This window comes from Myxine glutinosa, chromosome 3 (assembly GCF_964187855.1).
Source record: "Myxine glutinosa chromosome 3, kmMyxGlut1.1, whole genome shotgun sequence".
Classification (NCBI taxonomy): Eukaryota; Metazoa; Chordata; class Myxini; order Myxiniformes; family Myxinidae; genus Myxine; species Myxine glutinosa.
In genome coordinates this window covers 67,740,101-67,756,664 of record NC_136263.1, presented here as the reverse complement: position 1 = coordinate 67,756,664, position 16,564 = coordinate 67,740,101, and the positions used below count along the sequence as shown (strand labels likewise).

Sequence of the window (16,564 nt, the reverse complement as noted above, 5' to 3'; positions counted from 1 at the left end):
AATGGAAAGCATATGAAATGATCCAGACTCTTTCTAGAGCTGGTAGTCCAACCATACTGAGCAACTGTGCAAGAAGGACATTGGTCAGGGAAGTGACCAATAATCCAACGGCCACTCTGATAGAACTACACAGGTCCTTGGCTGCGATGGGAGAACCTGCCGGAAGGACAACAGTCTCTGCAGCACTTCACAAATCTAGGTTTTATGGGAGAGTGGCCAGATGGAAGCCACTCCTGAGAAAACGTCACATGTCAGCACACCTGGACTTTGCAGAAAGGCACTAGAAATACTGTGAGCATGAGGAAAAAGATTCTGTGGTCTGATAAGATGAAAATTGAACTCTTTGGCCTGAATGCAAAGCGCCATGTCTTGCAGAATCCGAGCACAGCTCATCACCCATCTAACACCATCCCTATCGTGAAGCATGGTGGTGGCAACATCATGCTATTGGGATGCTTTTTTGCAGCAGGGACTGGGAGACGTGTAAGGATCATGCTATGGGGATGCTTTTCAGTGGCAGGGACTGGGAGAAGTGTAAGGATAGAGGGAACAATGAATGGAGCCAAATACAGGTAGTGCTCGGATGGGGTCATGTGCTTTATAAGTGCGACCTTCAAAATAGTATACGGGTTGTTCGTCGGAGGTTGCAGCAAAAAGTCTCTAACCTCCGTCGCATAGTCTGGTGATAAAGATCCAACGATGTAATTGAACCGCATTGACTCGGTAGTAATGCTCCGCTTCGACCTGTGTAAACCACAGCTGTGGGTCGTTAGGCCAAAATGGCAGCAGTTTTAACGAAACTGAGCTTCATCCGTGGCAGCAGTTTCATCCGACTTGGCTGTTCCCGTGTCTTCTCCATTATATCACATCGGGGTCACCAACTTAGTTATTGTATGTAAGGAAAAGACGTCGGGGACCTTCGGACTCCGTGTCAATCCATTTATTCACCACCACCCCTCTCACCCCCACCCCCACCGCAACCCTCACCCTCACCCCTACCTCCATCCTCACCCCTACCGCCACCTTCAGCCTCAGCCTCACCCTCGCCCATTCATCACTTCCGGTTGCCACCGGGCAGACACTCGAGATGGGACATATTTACATATTACATACTAAAGGCAAAATATTGCCGCTGCAAGATAGCCTGATAGTATGGATAAACGTAATTTTATAGGAAGCAGATTATAAAAGGTTAAACAAACCATGATTTTCCCAAAGGGGCGTGGATTTTGCAGGTTTTCTTGCTCCTTATTTAAAGGAATAACCAATTAGACAGTATCAGTATCTCCATTATTATTAATTTCGTTTGGATGGGCGTGTGGGAAGGAGGGAAAGAAGGAAGAGTTGTTTGAGGCGAGAGTCATGTAAAATAGAGCTGGGACGGAATTAAAAGTATGCCATATTTGCGTAGGTAATAAATATATTACGAAAATTGCGAACCTTTTCATTGTCTTGTTCATACACGCCACGGCAGTATAGTGAGTGGTAGTGTCTTCGCATTTGCTGAGGTATCTTTAAAAATTTCCATACTCGCTTAACTTGTGATTTAAGTATTTAAATTATCTTCGGTCTTAAAAAGCGATTTTACTGAACTCTTCGTACGTACGGCCGGAAATTTAAGAAGAAGAAGAAGAAGAAGAAGTAATATAAACTTGGAGAAAGTTCGCGTTTGAAATCGCGGATGCTTTCTCACTTTACAATTTTCATTTGTTCTTACGTGAACCTTTCCTGTCGTTAGATGTTCGGCACTGTCTTCCCCACTGGATATGAAGGATATTGATCCTGTTATTGCTGAAGCTGACTGATTGGGCTGGTAAGGTGAGGATAAGAGTATGTTTTCAATATGAGCTCTCATTGTTTAACGGTGATGACACCCAGATCTACCTGCCCATTGAACCTGATTACGTGTTTTTTTTCGGGAAACTGAAATCTGAGTTACTGTTTCTCTGACTCGCAAACGTGGACGTGCATGAACTCGCAAATTTATTGTTGCCAAGACTGGTGATGGTATCCTGGTCCTCAACTTTCAACCCTCCGGAAGAGGTGAAACTTGGGGTTGGGGATCGCAACCTGATCGAATCTCAGTGTTGGAATCAAGATCAGGATCGCTGTTTACCTCCACTCACTTGTTCCTAAATCCAGGTCATTGCTCACCTCCACACATTTGTTCCTAAATCCAGGATCATTGCTCACCTCCACTCACTTGTTCCTAAATCCAGGATCACTGCTCACCTCCACACATTTGTTCCTAAATCCAGGATCACTGCTCACCTCCACACATTTGTTCCTAAATCCAGGATCACTGCTCACCTCCACACATTTGTTCCTAAATCCAGGATCACTGCTCACCTCCACACATTTGTTCCTAAATCCAGGATCACTGCTCACCTCCACACATTTGTTCCTAAATCCAGGATCACTGCTCACCTCCACACATTTGTTCCTAAATCCAGGATCACTGCTCACCTCCACACATTTGTTCCTAAATCCAGGATCACTGCTCACCTCCACACATTTGTTCCTAAATCCAGGATCACTGCTCACCTCCACACATTTGTTTCTAAATCCAGGATCACTGCTCACCTCCACACATTTGTTCCTAAATCCAGGATCACTGCTCACCACACATTTGTTTCTAAATCCAGGATCACTGCTCACCTCCACACATTTGTTCCTAAATCCAGGATCACTGCTCACCTCCACACATTTGTTCCTAAATCCAGGATCACTGCTCACCTCCACACATTTGTTCCTAAATCCAGGATCGCTGCTCATCTCCACACATTTGTTCCTAAATCCAGGATCACTGCTCACCTTCACTCACTTGTTCCTAAATCCAGGATCACTGCTCACCTTCACTCACTTGTTCCTAAATCCAGGATCGCTGCTCACCTTCACTCACTTGTTCCTAAATCCAGGATCACTGCTCACCTTCACTCACTTGTTCCTAAATCCTGGATCATTGCTCACCTCCACTCATTTGTTCCTAAATCCACAATCACTGCTCACCTTCACTCACTTGTTCCGAAATCCAGGATCACTGCTCACCTCCACACATTTGTTCCTAAATCCAGGATCGCTGTTCACCTCCACACATTTGTTCCAAAATCCAGCATCACTGCCCACCTTCACTCACTTGTTCCTAAATCCAGGATCACTGCTCACCTCCACACATTTGTTCCTAAATCCAGCATCACTGCCCACCTTCACTCACTTGTTCCTAAATCCAGGTTAATTGCTCACCTCCACGCATTTGTTCCTAAATCCAGGAAAACGGCTCACCTTCACTTATTTGTTCCTAAATCCAGGATCGCTGTTCACCTCCACACATTTGTTCCTAAATCCAGTATCACTGCTCACTGCACCTTCACAGAGGCAGAAACCTTTTCTGTCCAGAAAGAACATCAGGGCAAGACTAAAGTCTGCCAATGAACACCTAGGCAAAGACCAGCACTTCTGGAACAATGTGCTCTGGACAGATGAGTCGAAGGTAGAGCTATTTGGGCACAGTACCAGAAGACATGTTTGGTGAAAACCAAAGACAGCATTTGACCACAAGAACCTGATAACAACTGTAAAGCATGGTGTGGAAATATTATGGTTTGGGGCAGCTTTGCTGCATCAGGGCCTGGGCAGCTCACCATCATAGAATCCACTATGAATTCTTCATTGTACCAAAGGGTGCTTGAGGATAATGTGAGGCCATCTGTCGGAAAGTTGAAGCTCAACCGAAGGTGGACCTTGCAACATGACAATGACCCTAAACATACCAGTAAATCCACCAAGGAATGGCCGAAAAGAAAGAAATGGAGGGTTCTTGAATGACCAAGTCAAAGCCCGGATCTAAATCCCATCGAGATGTTGTGGGGGGATTTGAAACGAGCTGTGCATGGAAGAAACCCCTCAAACATAATTTTTTGTTGAATAAATTATTGCAAAGTCAATTTTATCATTGTTTTTTGTTCAATTAGATCACCTTTATCTATAGATACTGTTTAAATGAAGATCAAATATTGATATGTCCACATATGTTAAAAAGATAAAAAAACATTTCATGGGGTGTACTTACTTTTTCATGTGACTGCATGTATATGTATATGTATATATACATATATGGAGCAAGACTGGCCACAATACTCTGCCTTTGGGAACTGCAGCCTCCACTGGGAGAAGGGAGGAGAGTCTACCGATAGCAATACCTTGCAGTAGCCCACACATTGTTAATATCTGTGATTGTATTTCCTTCTGTCAGTACAATTTTTTTTTTTTTGTATACATAATCGAGGCTCGTGAAAGAGCTAACATATATCACACAAACAAATCAAACAGACAAACAAATGAAAAATCGGTCAGAGACCGAGGACTTGCCGGAATGTACTTTTTTATGACGTCATAATGGAGGCACCAATGACATCAACATTAACATATTTTATTCCCCATGGAGAGTTCTTTACAATGAGCCATGTCTCATTTTTTCTGTTCAGCACTTTCGGACATATAGAGGTGCAAAGTTTTTCGGTTTTTCCAAGATGGCGGCCTAACCACGTGACGGATGACGTCATCAATTGGGCACAGTCTATTCCAGGGCAAGACAAATACGTGTGAAAAGTTTGGCGATTCTACGTGCAACGGTGTAGACGAGTGCTGCAAACAGACAAACAAACAACCAGACAGACAAACAGCCAGACAGACAAACAACCAGACAGGCAAACAGCCAGACAGACAAACAGCCAGACAGACAAACAACCAGGCAGACAAACAACCAGGCAGACAGACAAACAGGCAGACAGACAAACAGGCAGACAGACAAACAGGCAGACAGACAGACAAATGAAAAATCAGTCAGAGACCGAGGACTTGCCGGAATGTAATTTTTTATCGGCCATTTAGGACAAATATGGCGGCCGAACCACATGACCGATGACGTCATCATTAACATATTTTTTTCCCCATGGAGAGTTCTTTACAATGAGCCATGTCTCAATTTTTTCTATTCAGGACTTTCGGAGATATAGAGGTGCAAAGTTTTTCGGTTTTTCCAAGATGGCGGCCGAACCACGTGACCGATGAAGTCATCAATTGGGCACAGTCTATTCCAGGGCAAAACAAATACGTGTGCAAAGTTTGGCGATTCTACGTGCAACGGTGTAGACGAGTGCTGCAAACAGACAAACAAACAACCAGACAGACAAACAGCCAGACAGACAAACAACCAGACAGGCAAACAGCCAGACAGACAAACAGCCAGACAGACAAACAACCAGGCAGACAAACAACCAGGCAGACAGACAAACAGGCAGACAGACAAACAGGCAGACAGACAAACAGGCAGACAGACAAACAGGCAGACAGACAAACAGCCAGACAGACAAACAGCCAGACAGACAAACAGCCAGACAGACAAACAGCCAGACAAACAAACAGATCAACATACTTGCCAGAATCTTTTCCGGCAAGTAACAAAGTAGCGGTAGACAAGATGGGGAGAGAAGGGGAAGCACATAAACACAACATTTGAGAGCAGGGACATCGGGAATGTGTGGGGGGGGGGGAGGGTTTGGGGGGGGGGCGGCGTGGGAAGGGGGAGGGGTGACCAAATGACCTGGTCACAAAATACAAAATGGTCACAAAATAATGACCAAATACACTCGTGCTTAAACCACAGGACTAACAAAACTTTTGGTCATGCTCTCATCACATCACACGTGGACTACTATAACTCACTGTTTGCAGCTTATATTTGCCTCTTCTACTCACCAAGTCATCATATGGCTGTAAAGCTTATGGTTCAGGCTCGTAAGCTTGATTGCATCACTCCAATCCTCAAAACACTTCACTTGCTCCTGGTACACAAAAGTATAAATTGTGACTGGGTTCCTGTACATATAAACTCAAATGGGTTCCTGCATATATTTCTGATGTAGTTATACCTTACACCTCTGTCATGAAGTTTCATTCTAACAATGGGAATATCCTGGCTGTTCAAGATGAAGACTTTTGTTGATTTAGCATTCTTCAGATTTGCTCAACTATGGAACTCTGCCTTTTCATGTCCGTACAGCCTCTGTAACTCCATGCTTGGCTGATGAGCTGCGATGACCAATTGGTGGACAATGAGGACAAAAGGAATACTAATAAATAAATAAATGTGTGACTGTATTAGTAATTTTTAATTTCCATATTGGTGATGAGTCTTAGTTATAAAAATGAAAGATGTTGATGCTTTATTTGCAGCTTTTTATGTCTAACATTTATTTTTCTTTCAGAAATAACACTTCCATTATCTTACTGCTGATTGGGGAGGTTTGACCTTTGTGCACTCGGGCAAGAAATGCATGCTGGGACCATGCTGTGGTCTTTTTGTTACAGCCATCGTGTGATGCAATACTGACGGCACAAGTGGTAAGAAGATGGTAAAATATACATCGTATTGGAGTCGTTCCATACCACTTCATCATGGTAGTTTCCTCACTACTTCCAAATTCTTTCCACATCGTCTTCCTTCCAAATTTCCAAATTTGACCATTTTTGGTCACGTGGCTCCCAGGATACGACCTTTCAAAGATTGTTGCATTGTCTGCTGCGGCCTTCCACTCTCCCCCTTCAAATTCTCATTTCTTAGAATATAGTTCAATTTGAGAGCCAAATGAGATGTCTGTAAAGCTCAGAAACTGGACTATCATTGAAACCATTAAAACCACCCCTGATGACTTTGAGATATAGCAAACCTTGAGAGTTGACCTCACTTTCGAGTGTGGCCAGTTTCCAATATTTTGCTGTCACAGAAGCTGAACATCTACTCTACATCCCTAAAATGTTATGTTGAGTTGACAAAGAAAATCAAAAATATTATCCTTAGATTCTGAAGTATTATCTTTAGGTTCCCTTCCAACTGCCTCCCCCCCCCCACACCCCTCCTTATAGTCACCCCTCCTTATAGTCCCCCCCACCCCACGCCCCCTCCCCCCCCAAAAGGTGTGTTCAAAAGTTAAACAGCAACATCATAACTCATGATGCTAAGGAATGTAAGATTCATTCACCTGGGTATGGAAAAGAAAAAGACGAGGTTTCTTCCGATCCAGCCCCTCCAGGAAATTTGTCGCTATTGCTAAATTCTGCTTTTTATTTATTGGTACACAAGATCGAGGCTCGTGAAAGAGCTAACATTAATCACACAAAAAGTCAAACCGACACATAAAACACAAAAATAAGGGGACTTTCCACCATCATATTCATCTGTGTTTGCAGCCACTATTATGTGCTTCCATTGAAGTGGAATGGCAGCATCTGAAGGAGACAACGATGCTGATCCTCAGCCATCATGGGAAGATATTAACTATGAAGAGATCAATGTTGTGCAGGTGAGTAGAAACATGGATTTGGAGAAAGGGGATGAATTGACAAAGAGAAGAGGAGTTAATAGTGGGAAGCCATCTTCTTGGATTACCAAGGATAACATCCTTTTAAGAGGGAATTGCATTTTAAGCAGCGATCTTAAACATCAAGGCTGAAGGCTTGCTGCCTTTAGAATATAAAGCAGCACGTGTGCATTCATGGCTTGCCATGAGAAATGTAATAAACGAGCATCGGTGCAAATTGTTTCGTTTAAAAATTCTTCCTTTCTGCCAGTTTCTTTCCCTCGAGCTGCTAATCGCATGGCCTGAAGAGAGCTGGGAATATTGCATCGTCTTGCGTTTTATTTTGCACGTAAGCTTGAATTGTTATAACTTGTCAGGCTGGTGTTTTGCATGGCGATTGTCAGTGTGTACGGCCCCTCGAATGGACGTTATACTGGGAGTCGCGCTTACGAGCGTTAGTTGCTGGGCGTTAAAGATCCCACGGTGTTCTTGGCGAAGAGTAATAATAATAATAATAATACATTTATTTTATATAGCGCTTTTCAAGAAGCCCAAAGACGCTTTGACAGAGTACAAAAAACAAGTGCAAAAAGACAAAAATAAATAGGTAAATAATCAAAGCAAAAGGAAGGAGAAGGAGAAGAGATAGTCAGGGGTTAAATGCTGTGGGTTAAATGTTAAATGCAGTGTTGAACAGGTGGGTCTTGAGTGATGTTTTGAATGTGGTGAGTGAGGAGGAGTCTCTGATGGTGTGAGGTAGTGAGTTCCAGAGGGTGGGAGCAGCGATGGAGAAGGCCCTGTCCCCCAGGATCTGAATTTGGTCTTAATGGGGGGGGGGGGGACGGGGGGACGGGGGGGGGGGGACAGGAGGTTGGCACCAGCAGAGCGGAGGTTGCGGGTGGGAGTGTGTCTGGAGAGGAGGGCAGTCAGGTAGGATGGGGCCAGGTTATGGAGGGCTTTGTAGGTCAAGAGGAGGATTTTGTACTGGATTCTCTGGGGGATGGGGAGCCAGTGAAGCTTGTAAAGGACGGGGGTGATGTGGTCAAGGGTCCGGGAATGGGTGAGTAGACGGGCAGCGGAGTTCTGAATGTATTGGAGTTTATTGATGATTATTGAGGGTGAACCATAGAGGAGGCTGTTGCAGTAGTCCAGACGGGAGGTGATGAAGGCGTGGATGAGGGTTTCTGCAGCCGTTGAGAGGGATGGACGGAGACGGGCGATGTTTTTCAGGTGAAAGAAGGCTGTCTTTGTGATCTGTTTCGTGTATTTGTCGAAGGAGAGGGTTTGGTCAAATATGATGCCAAGATTCCGGATGTGAGGGGAGGTGGATCCTGGGAAACCGTCAATGTTGAGGGCGAAGTTATGGGTGGATTTGGTGAGCGTTTTGGGGCCAATGATGATTATTTCAGATTTATCATAGTTAAGTTTGAGGAAGTTGATTTGAAGCGGATTTTATTTCAGTGATGCAGTTTGTCAGACGAGTAGGCGAGTTATCGCTAGCACTGGTTAAATTACATTAAATTCCAGACCCCTCAGCCGCGTGTCCTGTGTTGGAGAGGTGACTCATCCACGATTGCAACCCGAGCCAAGAAACTCCTTCGTCAGAACCGACGCTCTGCATTGTGCAGAGTGCAAGTAAATTGTATGATTTGAGCTGGAGCTGCCTTCATCGGTTGTTTTCGTATTTTCTTTGTTTGACATTACACTATTGACATATAATAACTTTGCAGGTTTAAAAGTATTTAAAACATTTTCTTGTTGATACAACTGTGATGCCATTACAATAGTGTTTGGAAATTGCATGAACATCATGTCACCTGGAAGTTGGACTTCTGTGTTACGCAAGGTTTAAATGCAAAGTAATGATTACATGTCTAAGTTTAAACGATTAATAAAACCAGTGCTGCACTCGCTTTTTTGTGTGAAGCTTGTTGGGCGTGGTGCCTTTGGGGTTGTATACCGAGGGAAATGGAGAAACATTGATGTGGCAATAAAGGAAATCGACAGTGAGTCCGAGAGGAAGACTTTCCTGATTGAAGTAAGTCATTTTTCATTACATACCTCCTTTATATGAGCTCAAGGTTTAGCTCTTCCTCAAATTTTATGTTTCACCAAGGTGCTACCTGGTCGAGTGCATGAAATGCACCATTGTGATTATATACATTTAGCCTTTTTATCACTTCAATTCCTGTTCTGAATATTAAAAAATACAGGATACCCCCACGTGGTCAACGTTATTTAGAATGTCTAATTACTGTTTCAAAAAATGGTTGTTTATAGTTTTATTACTGTTTTATTTAGACTTTTAAATCCTATAGAATTGATACACCTCCCATGATCAGTGTTCTACATAGAGCCAACCGGCAGAGAGGTTTGCATACACCTAATGAACAGGGAACAGCTATTTGTTTTCGCTGATTTTAAAAGAAAGTGACATTTCCATTATACTTGGAAATACTAGCATTGAACCCATCGCTTCACTGACAGTAGTTGATCAACCTAAGTATATATATATATATATATATATATATATATATATATATATATATATATATATATATATATATATATATATATATATATATATATATATATATATATATATATATATTGTTGCGGATACGAGGATTGTGTTTTTTTTATTGTGTTGTATTGTATAGTAAATTGTTGTAAATATCACCCTCTGTAAAATGTAATGATTCCTTGTAAATACCTCCGTAGTGCAAAGGTCAAAGGGCGTCCCATAATTAGTTCCATAAAGCATACATGGAGGACACCATAACACCCCTGTTCAAGAGTTATATCTTTATTATGTGTCTTAGGGTAAGGCCTTGTCTTCCATTAAGATGACACTCCATTGCACCAAGTGAAATAGAGTAGATTCCCTTCATTCCCATTCCCAAAACCTCCATTTCCCCTTTCGTCATTGCCAAGCCTCAATTGCAAATTACATCCCCTCCAAAACCACCATTGAACATGTGCTCGGATCGGGGAAGAAAGGCGGGTCCCCACCTCGTCATAGAGGGGAGGAGTGAGTCAGCCCCACTCAACCAACCACGAACAAGGGGTTGGACTTGGAGAGGGTGTGGAGAGAAACATCAAGGAGGTTCGCGAAGGTTGAGGGGCGGGGCCTATATAACCCGCCGCGGGACGCTCCCCAAGCAGATGAGCTTTGACAAGAGTACATTGAGATCACCCAAGGAAGCTTTGTACACAGCAACGGCTGATCAAGTGGGCCGATGTTTGTTCCTGAGCTGGTGCCTTTCCGAGCAGAGTCCGAGGCTGGCATGTGAGCAAAAGAACATAGAGAACATTAAGGAGATCATCATCCAGGGAAGCACAAAGCCTGTTGTAGTCCTGGCAAAGCACGCGACGTCCACAGCAGCAGCAGCAGCAGCAGCGGCGGCCACAGCAGCAACAACACTCAACAGCCGCTTGGGGCCTGGACGGCGGTTTTGAGCAGGGCCGCGAAGGAACGGCGGCTGCTAAACGCGCCGATCGTGCTGCAGGACCCCTTGGACTTTCCTCTCCCTCCAGCCATCCACCTCCTTCCTTTCAATCCTTTTGGTGTACGTGAGTTTGTTCTGTTTGTTTTGTCCCTGGGTAGTTAATTAAGCTCGTATAAGCTAGCGTTGCACTGTGTCTCTAAAATCTTCTGTATATTATTTTCTTATCTTTCCTTCTCCTTGGTTTTTTTGAGCCTGTAAATAGCAAATAAATTATATTCGTATTTCCAACCTTTTTGTCTTCTTCTTCTTCACATCCGTGTCGCCTTAGTCTTTTCCCTATTGAATATCTGTGGCGCGATCTGGCCAACGTTCAGGAATCGGGTTAGTTGGGGTAACTGTACGGCCGCGGGGCCTCCGCTCGGCAAACAACATCTTATCCGCGGTCCGTAACAATTGGTGTCAGGAGTGTCGGATTCGGACCTGGGACTAAATTTTTTTAGCCCAAATTTTGGAACACCAATTGTACTATTGGCAGTAACAATTGGTGTCAGGAGTGTCAGATTCGGACCTGGGACTAAATTTATTTAGCCCAAATTTTGGAACACCAATTGTACTATTGGCTGTAACAATTGGTGTCGGGAGCGGGGTCGGACCCGAAGCGCGCTTAACGCGCTCAAAATTACGAGCTACTGAAATTTGTTTTGTTTTACAAAACCCAAATTTTGAAATCGCGCCATGGCTGGTCAAGGCGACGGGATGTCGGTGGGAGAGATAGACGGGGTAAAATCGACCCACGACCTGGGGGAAATGTATGTGGAGGAGGGCAATGAGGAAGTGGTTGAGGAGGTTTCAGGCGCGCAAAATGGCGCTCTCGCGCACGAGGTCACGGGCACGCAAAATGGCACCTCGCACATGGCTACGGCGACCGCACCCACGACCGTAGCAGCGCCACCGGTGGATTTGAACCTTTTTATGATGCAAATGAAGGCCCTTATGGACAAGAATAGTGAGCAATTGGGAAACCAAATCGGAGGATTGGAAAACAGAATGGGGGAACGGCTAGAAGCTAAATTTGAGGGGTTAGACAATGGGATAGAAGGGGTGAAACATGGGTTAACGGGGGTGGAAAATAGAATGGCTGCCCAGGAGAATCAGATAGAGGGGGTGAAAAATGGGTTAAGGGGGCTAGAAGATAAGATGGAAGGCAAATTGCGGGAAGTAGGGGAGCAATCCGTCCAGGAAATCAAACGGATGGGGAACCAGATAGAGGAGGTGAAAATCGGGTTAGAAGGTAAATTGGATGCTCAGAGGGATGAATTGGGACAGATGAGGGTGGCATCTACAAAAGAGATGGAGGAGATGAAGGAGGAAATACGACGAGGTGTAAGTGAGGTCTCGGGGGTACGCGAGGAGGTAAAGCGAGGTGAAAAGCGTATGGAGAAAGAGGTGAGGAATAATACGGGTAGGTTACAAGGGGGCATAGAAGACCTGATACAGGAGGTGGAACAGCTGACGGTGGGACAGACCGAGTTAGTGGGGCAGGTACAAAGGAACACTGCGGTACTAGGAGGGTTAAAAGCGACACAAAAGGACATCAAGGACAACTTGATAGCGATGAAGAGGCAATGTCAGATGGTACGTGAGGGACTGACAACGAGGCTGGAAGAGGTGACAGAAGTAATGCAGACGAAGGACCGGGAGGTAAGGACGCACATAGAAACGGTCAAGGTAGCCTTGGAGGACGAGATAGAGGAGACGAGACGCACCGGGAAATAAAAGAGGTGAAGCAAAAATTAGAGGTGGAAGAAGGGGTGAGTGAAATTAAGAAGAGACGAAGGGAAACTGAGAAAGAAATAAAGGAGGAAGTAATGGAATATGTGCAAGGTCGGTGCTCAAATCGTGATGATGTGCTCACGAACCAAATAAAGAGTTTGCAGGTGGCGAAGGAGGTGCGGAGACGAGGTGCCAAGGTGAGTGGCGAGATATGCGGAAATGTATATGATGTGAGGGGAGCTTCAGTCGGCTTGGGGGTTGATTTGGATCCGGGTGTTCATGAGAGGCCGTTGGTGAAGTGTGCGACAGGTACGGTGTGCGACAGGTACGGTGTGCGAAAGAGGAGGTGTTGCGAGAATGTCCGACCTTGGGGTGTGTGAGGAAAAAGTGCACGCCGAGGAGTGAGTGTGCTGTCGAGAGTGAGTCGGTCGTAGCGCGTGTGCGAGGGAGCACATGGAAGCGCGTAGTGAGGAGTGTTACGGAGGAAGTAACTGGAGAGTGTGCGCAAGAGGATGCGCGAGAAAGGTGTGTAATGGACGGGTGCATGGGGAAAGAGTGCGCTGTCAAGAGTGAGGGAGAATGCACGCCTGTGGTGAGTGTTACAGAGGGTGTAACGGGAGAGTGCGCAAGAGTGTGTGCGAGAAAGGTGTGTAACGGACGGGTGCATGAGGAAAGAGTGCGCTGTCGAGAGTAAGGGTGAATGCGCGACCGAGAGTGGAGGTGAGAGTAGTAAGAGTGACACGGAGCGTGAGTTGGTTGTGACAGGTGAGAGAGGATGTACACCTGGAATGGAAGGAAGCACACCTGGAATGGTAGAGCGTGTGTGGGAATGCACACTGGAATTGGTAGTGAGGCACGTGGTTGGGTGTGCGAGTGAGGGCACACCTGTGGTTGTCACAGAGGAGGTGACCGAGGAGGGGGCGCGAAGAGGTGTGTTGGTGAGGTGTGCGAACGACGAGTGTGTGCAAAGGTGTTCGGTGGTCAGGTGTGTGACCAAGTCTGAGCGGAATGAGTGTACCTGGGTGTGTAAGAGAAGGTGCAATGACGAGGAGCATGGGAACAGCTGGATGTATGAGCAAGGAACGGGCTGCGGGGTGTAAGCATGCAGGTGAGGCATCGACGGTAACCGGGTTAGCGGTTAGAGCGAAGTATAGCCGAATCAGGCCCTCGGTGCGCGTCGGGCAGCTTCGCGTGCCGCGAGGACCAGCGGGGATCCGAACCACGGCGGTTTCGAAAGAACCGCCGTACGCGATCCATGCTGGGCCTCGCTTTGAACGGCCGCGTCCGTGCTCCACTAGGCGGAGCGGGCAGCCCGATAGGAAGGGTCGTCATGGCGACCCCTTTTTGTTGAGGCGTTCCGGCAGGTCGAGATCGGGCCATTGGATGGCTCCGTGCCGAGGTGGTGCGTGGGATCTCGGCCCGAGTAAACCTCCTTCCCTTCACCGAGTGTTGGACGCATCCAGCCGCCGGCACCAAACAACCCGCATTCATTGCTCGGCTTTACGAAGCCGAGCTTTGGAAGTGAATTGGCGCACCGAGAGGCACTAGAAAGCAGACTGTGATGATGAGGATAGTGTTTTGGCCCCAAAATTAGAAAAACAAAATTTGATGATTGGCAAAGGATTGGCAGAGTGATGATTGGCAAAGGATTGGCAGAGTGATGATTGGCAAAGGATTGGTAGAGTGATTGGCAAATTTTTGATTGGTTGGAATTTGGTGTGCAAAATTGGTAGTGGGAGATACCCGATGTGGTGGGATGGCAACTCTGCCATCTCTCACAGAGGGGGCAAAGGAGCACTAGTTTTATGGGGTTTATGGCAGTGAAAACTAGCCCGGGAGGGTTAGGATATATCGTGTGTAGGGATCTAGAGAGATGACCTTAGGTAACGTTAAGATTAGTTAGTGACAATGGTACCTGTAGTGGGGACGCAGGTAGATTAGTGTGGATGATAATGACGTGGTATGTGCTTAGTTTAAAGGGAAGACGGGGAGCACTAAGTTAGCGGGGCAACAGGTAGATTAGATGATGCCGTGTGAGTGTTCGAGGTGTATTCAGAAGTGTATTGTGAAAAGTGTGTAAGGAACAGGTGTGATTGCACAGGTGTGCAACTGGACAGGTGTATGGAGCAGTGTATGAGTGAGAGAAGGTGATTGTGCATTGTGCTGACCAAATGGTCCAGGAAGGAAGGAGGGTGCAGGTGCAACCAGGTGTGATTGCACAGGTGTGCAACGACAGGTGTATGGAGAATGGTTGTGTGGAAGACATGGAGTGTGGAGAAAATGGAGTATTGGAATGGATGGTCGTGGAGTGAGTATGGTGGAAACTATGGAGTGGAGTGGATGGTGCGAAGGTGTGAATGGGGGAAGGATGGACCCCCATCACGAATACCCGGGGAGGGTAGTGTAAGTGTTAGGTAGAGGGTACAGGTAAATTGTGGTTGGATATTGGCATCTGTGGTGCGGGTGGAAGAATGGTATTTGGATGGGTGCATTAGTGTTGTGGAAATGGCTGGGCGTGTAGCCTGTTAGTGTGTGTAGTTGGTTTGGGCACTCCACCACTGTGAGGATGTTGGCCAGGTGGGCTCTGAGAGCCGGTAGAGTTGTTGTGGATGGGGCCCGAGGATCCGGAGGACGGACCCGGGTAGCCCAGTGCCAGAGGGCACCGAGGGGTGACAGAGCCAGGAGGGGCCTTCCCCGGTTAGTTAGTTAGGTTAGGGTGAGGAGCTAGGTAAGGTCGGGTGGCAACTGCAGTGGTGGAGGTGTGCAGGTGGGTAGACCTGCTGGGAGAGCTGGACGACCCAGCCCAGAAATTGTGCAAGGGCACCGGGAGATGAATCGGGGGAGTGAGACCCCAAATTGAGAAGCACCACAGTTTGGTCAATGGGAATTGGTTTTTAAAACCACATAGAGTAAGATTGCCAATGGTTTTGCAGGGAAAGACCCCGGGTAGTGTAAAGTGTGTTAAAGTCATTTAGAGGATAGTTAGGATTGAAGTCTCCTCGCACCATCTACATGCACTCACCTGAGATGACGTACCTCCACACCATGCCAGGTTGTTTTAATTATTTTTGATGCAAATGTTTGGATTGTGAGACGCATCGTGACGTGGGTGTGACATTGTGCTTTGTTGTTCCATCTCTTCCTCCTTATGAGGGTTGATGATGAATTGGGTGATGGCAAATTTTGGTTAGAGGGATTGTGGGAACGAACTTGGTATAGGGGAAATATGGGGGAGACGTGACAGTAGCGACGGATTTGTAAATGTGTAGATTTTGTACATATGGGGTAAGGGCAAGGGTAGTGCAGGTGACAGGGGGGGTGAAGTCCGGTAGGGACGAGCTTTCTCACTTGGCTCTCCGTACGCACTTCGCCTTGCATTGCCTTATTGATGTGTACCCTTGTGACCTTACCCCTCGCTCATCTGTCTTTCCCCCCCTTTGTCTCCCACATGAGGACCTGTGCACCACTGGGCGCCGAGGGGAGCGTGCGTGAGTCAGCCATTGTGCGCCCGGAACTCCCAGAACCAGCTGTCTGCATCGATGCACCACATTATGGACCACATGTCAGTGGCTGAGCACCACTTATGGACCCCATGGGTTGGGGCATGGCCCCCTCTGCTGGAACCGGCCATGAAGGCCCGAAATCTTGCTGGCGGACCTTGGCCACAGGGCACCGATGCCCCACAGGTGAACCACACTAGTCGGCCCCTGTGGGCCATAAATAAATAAAAATGGACACGTTGGGTGCATTTCATTTTATTTCCACCAATAGGCCGCCAGTAAGAAAATGAAAGAAAGACAACATCAGGAAGAGCGTAATAGCCAGCAGAGGGAGCCGAAGAGCAAGAGACCACCTGCAGGGTTAGGGGTTGTCGATTAATTTTATTCATGAACAATGATGACTGTGCACCAATTGGTGCTTGAGGGTGTGTTGGTGCTTTTTGGGCGCTTTCATGGTGCATTGATGCAGAGCAGACTGTCTCTC

At 46.4% G+C, this 16,564-nt stretch overlaps 1 protein-coding gene across 15 annotated transcripts in view; it reads left to right on the top strand.

The window, feature by feature from the left end:
* Positions 1–1,604: 1,604 nt before the first annotated feature.
* Positions 1,605–16,564, top strand: part of MAP3K7 (mitogen-activated protein kinase kinase kinase 7) — a 150,387-nt gene continuing 135,427 nt past the window's right edge. For 5 of the 15 annotated variants that reach the window (XM_078774172.1, XM_078774171.1, XM_078774165.1 and 2 more), the window contains exons 1-4: positions 1,619–1,818; positions 6,267–6,402; positions 7,249–7,361; positions 9,286–9,396. In XM_078774172.1, the coding sequence (XP_078630298.1) occupies positions 7,278–7,361; positions 9,286–9,396 (195 nt within the window). In that variant the 5' untranslated portion in view covers positions 1,619–1,818; positions 6,267–6,402; positions 7,249–7,277. Of the gene's footprint in view, positions 1,819–6,266; positions 6,403–7,248; positions 7,362–9,285; positions 9,397–16,564 lie in introns of all 15 variants that reach the window. The other 10 variants (XM_068110803.2, XM_068110799.2, XM_078774175.1 and 7 more) reach the window with 6 other exon arrangements.